The following is a 7,344-nucleotide window of genomic DNA, read 5'->3' as shown; positions in this document are numbered from 1 at the left end:
TCCGAACATCCGAATAGATTGCATGTTAGATATACATTTTATGTTGGAGGTTTCAAGTAGAATCTCTACTAATTAATGAAACCTTCTTTGTCAACTAAAAGATGGTGAAAAGACAATTTAATTTTCTATCACACAAAAAATATGATGGGCAATAATGTAATTTCACATATCCAAATTTTACTTTTTTTTATTGAAGCCTCACCTATATGTGATGTTAAAATACCTCCAATATAATAAATTAAAAAAAAAAACCAAAAACAAAAACCTCCCACTCCCTCCCCCCCCCCCCAACGTTCTCTCTCTCCCTCTCTCCTTCTCATTTTCTAAAAAAATGTGTTCATACACACAAAGTATGTAGGCAAATGCTAGTATATATTAGAAAAACCTAACATTCAAAGTGGCATGTGTAGATCATAAGTAATTGGTAAAAATACATAGGATTGCTAGATGATGGTGGAACCCTAGTGCTTTTATAAATGGGTATTTACAACTCTTTTCTTTTATCGTATTAATTTTGGGGAATTTAATATTAGTTTTTAATTAAAATTCGTTTTTAATATTACCCAAATTCAAAATCTCCTTTCTCAATTTTTAATTTTAAGTAATTAAATATGAATTGTTTTTACATAAATTATTAAAATAGTCATTGTAGAGAACGACTTTGCATGAGTATCTATACTACAACATTATTGTACTCTTGCAAGTCTTTTGTGTGATTTTAACCTTATTTGTGTAGGTTCTAAAAATCCTATCAGGGCATTTGGTGGATGGTTACAAAGAGAGAATCGATGAGGGCTTTACTGTATTCGGATCAGCTTTATTCCTTCGCTAGAAAATTATGATCTCACAATTGCCTCTAACCATTTATCTAAGAAGCAACATGTTCCCCTTGAGAATGAATTGTTATCCAAAGAACTATTCGGTGAACTGTCCGTTGGTAAAGAAGATCTACACTACGACTAGCTTATTCGTCAGTTAAAACACTTCCATCTTTGCTCCAAATGTTTGCCCGACGACTGATGTATTAATCTACAAACTCTAGCCATCCTGTAAATCTATTCAGTCAACCCAGTTTGTTGACTAATTTTTCCCTACTAAACTTATATTCTGTCGGTTAAAAAAGGTGAAACCGACGAAATCTTCTCTGTCGAGCAATAGTTGACAGGGCAAGCCATAAATTCTAGTAATGCAAGCATAGCATCTGCTCGAATAAGTAGTTCTTAGATGATTCCAAGAACTAAAGGACTTAGCAAGTTTAGATGTATATTTCCTGTCTTTGGGGTTTCTGATAAATGATTGTACTTTACAGATGAATTGTACTTGTACGTCTCATATGTGTTGATTAAGATCTCCCCCTGTTTTTCGTGGCATTGAATTGCTAATCCTTTTTTGTGGTGGTTTCTGTATACTCCAGTACAATTCGTTTCTTTCAGGACTGATTTGAATGCGATTGATTTTGTTCAGTACCTTTCAAATTTCCTGTGTTTTGTTCATTTCATTTAACTTTTAAAATTTTATTTTTTGTAAATGCTAGTCTTATCATATTTTTCATACCATATATGTATCACCTTTTTAACGGAGATATGACATACATGTGTTGATGAGCCATACTTTTATAAATTGATGGTACAAATATGGTAAGTGCAATATTACTCTTTAGTAGAGTAATGTTGGAGAGACTGCATATTTATACCATATTAATATATCATATGATGTGACGAGTGATACATATAACCAACAATCTAACATTTAATGAGATAAACTCATTACAAAACGTGGTATGTACACATCCATATCACAATATGGTACAACAATGTAATATAAACATGTAATCTCTCTAGCATTTTACTTATTTTTTATTTATATTTGTTATTACACTCAACATCATGCGGGTGCACATATTGAACGCTGAGCAGGCTCCTCGTATAATGCCACATAACTACCAAATATGGGTAAATTCTAGCTCCGGCCCATGGGAAGCCCATACTTTGCTTGCACATGAGCTACTTAATGAATTGGAATTAATTGTGGGTTCCTCTAGGTCTTTCTAATATTGTTTACTAATTGTTGCGGCATATCAAGTGACTTTGCATAAAAACTTTCATAACATTGACACGGTTATAACACTATGTATCGTTAATTGTCAATCATGCAACGCAACATGTAAATTCTTTTTACATAATGTTCATGTGATTGGCACGAGAAACTACGTGTGCCATAGAAGTTGGTCTTGAAGGAAATTTTTGATAAGCTAAGTTCATTTGAGCAACACTCATACATGTAATTAACAATTAAAGGCTCTATCATGCTTATATGCACTCAAAAATAAAATTTAACTCATAAAATTTAGAGCCTAGTAGTTGTTAGTCAAAGACTCAACTCAAATTCAAAACAAAAGAGTTGACTTTATACTTTTGTAGATCCTCAAGGATAATCACTTAAAGCTCATTCCTCTGCTCATAGCTTCTTGTATCCATGAATATGGATAAACTCTTGCTTCTTGGCTCCATAGATCCATGTTTTGGATGGTTGAAAGGATTTTCCAAAGCAACTAAAGTAGGAGGCTTTTATTTTTTGAAGTAAATTGTAGCATTGATCTTTCAACTAAAGTAGGAGACTTTTATTTTTTAAAGTAAATTGGAGGCTAAATCAAGGGGCAAATATGAAAAATCAAATAAGAAAAATTATATTAAGGGTCCCTCAATTTTAATCCAACTGGAGAAATTGTCAATCAACTTTAACCCAATGGGAGCAATGGTCCATATCTTTAACCCAATTGGGGCAATGATCATTCCAACATAACTCATTTTGACATAATTATGAGAGAGCTGATGAAAATGACTATAGCTACATATTTTGATGAGTTAATGGATTAATAATAATGAATATTTAGTTAAAAAATTATTTTTTCAATTTATTTAAAATTAAGAGAACATTGATATAATTTATTATATTTTTCAACACCAAAAATGAATGACGAAGAATATGAGTGTCCATCCCACTGACAAATTTGATTCCCGTGAAATATGTTGCATATTTGTTGGCTACCTTCTTGGTCAAAAAATCTATGCGCTTAATAATTTGGTCAAAAAGGCTATCCTGCCAGCCTAGTTGATCAACGGAGATGGATTGTCTGTCCTCTCTTTTTTATACCTTCTTCATGCATTCTTATTTTGTGCTGTCAAGTTTAAGCAACGTTAACATTTTATATTAATTTTTTTATAAAAATAATAAGATAAAAAACAAATTTTGACGTGATTTAATCGTAACCGCACAAAATAAAAGGGTATGAGGATGGAAGGGCACACAATCCATCTCGTGGATCAACCACAGCAGCAGCCCACACGGTCTGCTACTTCCCTTGCCCTCACGTCACCCTCACGCCCGCCTCTACCTTCCACGCAATCTCTTGCGTCCCCAAATCCCATTCCTTCTACCAGCTCGCCAATTCCTTCCGCGTCACCTCTACACCCCACCCAATATTGTGTTGATTACCCGGTATCCATGAAGTTTCTTCCATCCTCAAACTACTACTTTTTGTTTAATGTGATTTATCGTTGTGGGAGAGTGCAATAATGCTTATACATTCTTGTACAAATTCGATCTCTACCAATATTTATCACCTCTCCATTTTTAACAATTAACAATTTAATCTTTTTATTTATTTTATAGTTTTCAAATCAAACAAAAATATTCATATTGTTTTTTTAATTAAAATTCTAAATAATATTTAGCGGAATAATTAGCTTCAGTTACTAATCAATCCACTTTGTTTGACAAGTTTCCTTATCATAAACTCAACGCGAAGAGAAAAACTTAAGAGGGTATGGCATGCTTTATGGCAAGATAAGTCTAAATGAAATATATATTCTAATCAAAAGTTTAAAACATACAAAATGCTAACCAGTTGAAGCTCACAACAAATGATAGTGCTCTAATTATTGTCACGGGTTAGAGATTAAATAGTATAAATAAGAACCGAAATCAAGCTCTTGGTGTGTAGAAATGAGTTAGAATTTGGTAAGTTTAGTGCTCGATTTCCTTCTAGGCTTCTACTGTATCCAAAAATAAATTAAAAAAAAAAAACAATAATTGGCATCTAATACTTAAACAAGGAGTGGAAACAAACTTCTTTTGGTTGGTACCAAAACGAAATAGTTATCAAAATATCCCATAGGTTTGAATCATTACACATTCAATGCGAATGTTACTATACATTTGCATATTACATTTTACTCTAATTCAGCAATTGCTTCTAGCTCTAGGCGTCTTGCATTTCTAGTTGTAGGACCCGTAGGCATGAAGGGATTAGGCGGCACTGTCAAGCTTTCTCCTCCTCCTTCTAATATCTGAACCGCTGTTTCCATGGAAGGACGATCTGACGGGTGCCATTGGATACACCATAGCCCTATAATTGCAAGTTTCCTTGGAATTTTACCATCTTCTTCTTCCCCAGTATGGATTCGTAGGTCATCCCCTTCCTCTAGAAGATTATAAATCCACTGTGGATAGTAAATTTCATTTGTAGTGTTCTCCGTGGTTGAACCAATATTTTTCCTTCCTCCTACCATCTCAAGCAATAGCATTCCAAAGCTATAGACATCTGCCTTGTAAGACACATTTCCAAAATTCCTGGAGAACACTTCAGGTGCAATGTAGCCCATGGTCCCCCTAGCTGTAGTCATGGACACCAAGCTTTGATCCTTGGAACATAACTTGGCCAAACCAAAATCAGAAATTTTTGGAGTGAAGTTTTGGTCTAGCAAAACATTATGGGGTTTGATGTCGAAATGCAGGATTCGTAGATCGCATCCCTGGTGAAGATATTCAATTCCTTTGGCTATGCCTAGGGCAATATCTTGCAGCTTATCCCAACCAAGAAATGAATTCTTACTATCTGCTGATGAAATGAAATCCTGCAGGGAACCGTTGGGGAAGAACTCGTAAACAAGAGCTCGTATAAATCCATCAGCACAAAATCCAACCAAGCGAGCCACGTTGACGTGGTGGATATGACCCATCGTTCGCACTTCATTTACGAACTCTTCCCCATCTCCCTTGGAACTGTTGAGGACTTTGACAGCAATAAAGAATTCAGAAGAGAGCATTCCTTTGAAGACAGTTCCATAGGCTCCTTCGCCCAACTTGTCCTTGAATTGATTTGTAATCCTCTTAATATCTGCATACGAATACCTGCTTGGTTTGAGTGCTTTGTAATCCTCCAAGAATCTTTCAATTCTTAATTGGCTCTCTTTTTCCTTTCTATCAGCTCTATATACCCGATATGCTGCAATCATCAGTAGAACAAGAAGCAAAGAACCCAGGACTCCACCTGTAACCACTAATTTCCATGTGTTGCCTGTAAAAGAATTGCAAATTAAATTGAGAATGACAATTAATATCCTCAGAAATATGGATCGGACAACATCCTTCAAATAATACTTACTGAGACATAAATATAACGATGTTTAAAATTAGCAATGAATATAAAATGTTCTCCTTACTTGGTTTGCTCACGTGTTGACATTCAATTTCACTGTTGGTGCCATTGTTCTTCCATTTACACCTCTTTCCCTCTGCTTCACATTCTGTACAATTTGGTTTCGACCATTTGAATTGAAGAACACGGCCATTACCCGCCCAATCGCCAAATGGAACTGATAAAACATCATACATCTTTGAACAAGATTGTAGATTCTGGAAGAAATCTTCTAATTCGTATGTAGAATCAATGGCATAAATTCTGCTGCTAGGGTCGCCGAGGCAGGGGACTTGATACAAATCCATATCTCTTGCAACAGAAGTAGGACAACTGAATAAGGTAAGGTTAAGGTTTCTAAAATTTGTCAAGTAGAAGGGAGAGGGTGGCATGGTTGTGATTTCAGCAAGCTTTAGCAGCAGGCAGTTGCTTGGATCATATACTTGGATTTCCTGACGCTTGTAATCTATGTGTTTGACAAATGATTTTATTAGTATTTGCTGCTCATATCCCCCATTGCATTCAAGCCCAGGATTTCCACACTGATGTGTGACGCTGATGCGCAATGGGGATTGGATAGCCGGGCCTTGATCATCGCCACACTTGGATTCCGGGCACACATATTGGCTTGTTCCAACTAGTTTGAAGAAAACCAGTCCGGGCACACATAAAGGGAAGAGATGAACAATTTCTGCATTTCTAAGCTAATAATAATAAAAATAATGCGCATGGATTTTTCTTTTTGTAATTGAGCAGAGATATATATGTAGTAATTATACATTTATACGGTGCCCTCCATTAACGAAAGAGGGATAGCGAGATAGCATTATAATACACAATTCTGTCTTTTCCGTTGACTAACTGTTTCAAACACCATTGCAACTTCACGGAAGGTGATTTAACACCACCTATATTATGAGACTACTTGGTCTTCTCTCTCTCTTTCTCTCTCCATATGGAAATTAATGGACGCTGGTTCTTCACCTTAGCAAACTTATGGCGCTAAGGAAAAATATAGCGCCAAGGAGAATGACAGTAGTAGTTTGGTATTGCTATGCTTTTAAAAAAATTGTTTCTACTGTGTGGTGAGAATAATCAGTTTCAAAAATGTTGTCTTTCTTGATCCCAATCATTTGAAAATTCTATGACAAGGAAACTCTTACTATACCAATGCATGACCATGTCAATAAAATATACAATTGTAACAATAATTTTAATTTTTTTCCTATGTTCCTCCTCGGTATTTGCCATGCTTGTTTGAATGTATGAACAAAGATATATTGTGATATGCAACAAAATTTAAATAATTACGGTATATGTGACTTTTTGTTTTAACCAAAAGTTCTGTATACATGTATAAGCACAAGGTTTTTGAGGCAATGCAACCAAAAAACAAATAAAGCAAAAGTGAACAGATAAAATTACAAGAACAGATCCTTAAATTGCATCCCTCTTTAACTACAAACCTCATTAAACCCACATTGGAAATTTGTTGCACACTTGCCCAATTCGTTGCTTCAATTTGTGGATAGCTGTAATGATGAGGATGATTAAAAGATTTCAGTTTTGATATGATGCCATCGATATGACCTCGGTGTTCACAAATCTTATCTTTTTCTCAGTCGGCGGAAACCCCTGGCGGCGTTTAAGGCTAATGATTTTATGCCGATTACTATGGGACTTGGATTGTCTGCCCTCCTAGTTGTGGTGCCCTTCCATGCCCTCTTATTTTGTGCGGTCACGGTTAAGCCACGTCAATATTTTATATTTTAATTATTTTTTGTCTTATTATCTCATTAAAAAATTAATATAAAATATTGACGTGGCTTAACCGTGACCGTACAAAATAGGAGGGCATGGAAGGG

General features: G+C 35.2%; 1 protein-coding gene across 1 annotated transcript; it reads right to left on the bottom strand.

Annotated features, from left to right (window-relative positions):
* Positions 1 to 4,118: 4,118 nt before the first annotated feature.
* Positions 4,119 to 6,433, bottom strand: LOC103433724 (rust resistance kinase Lr10-like). Its single transcript, XM_008372000.4, has 2 exons — positions 5,505 to 6,433; positions 4,119 to 5,359 (listed from the first exon to the last, which is right to left on the bottom strand). Exons 1-2 carry the CDS (start codon positions 5,869 to 5,871, stop codon positions 4,233 to 4,235), a joined length of 1,494 nt encoding a protein of 497 aa, XP_008370222.3. The 5' UTR covers positions 5,872 to 6,433; the 3' UTR covers positions 4,119 to 4,232.
* Positions 6,434 to 7,344: the final 911 nt, after the last annotated feature.

This window comes from Malus domestica, chromosome 02 (assembly GCF_042453785.1).
Source record: "Malus domestica chromosome 02, GDT2T_hap1".
Lineage (NCBI taxonomy): Eukaryota > Viridiplantae > Streptophyta > Magnoliopsida > Rosales > Rosaceae > Malus > Malus domestica.
This window is presented reverse-complemented; position numbering and strand designations above follow the sequence as displayed.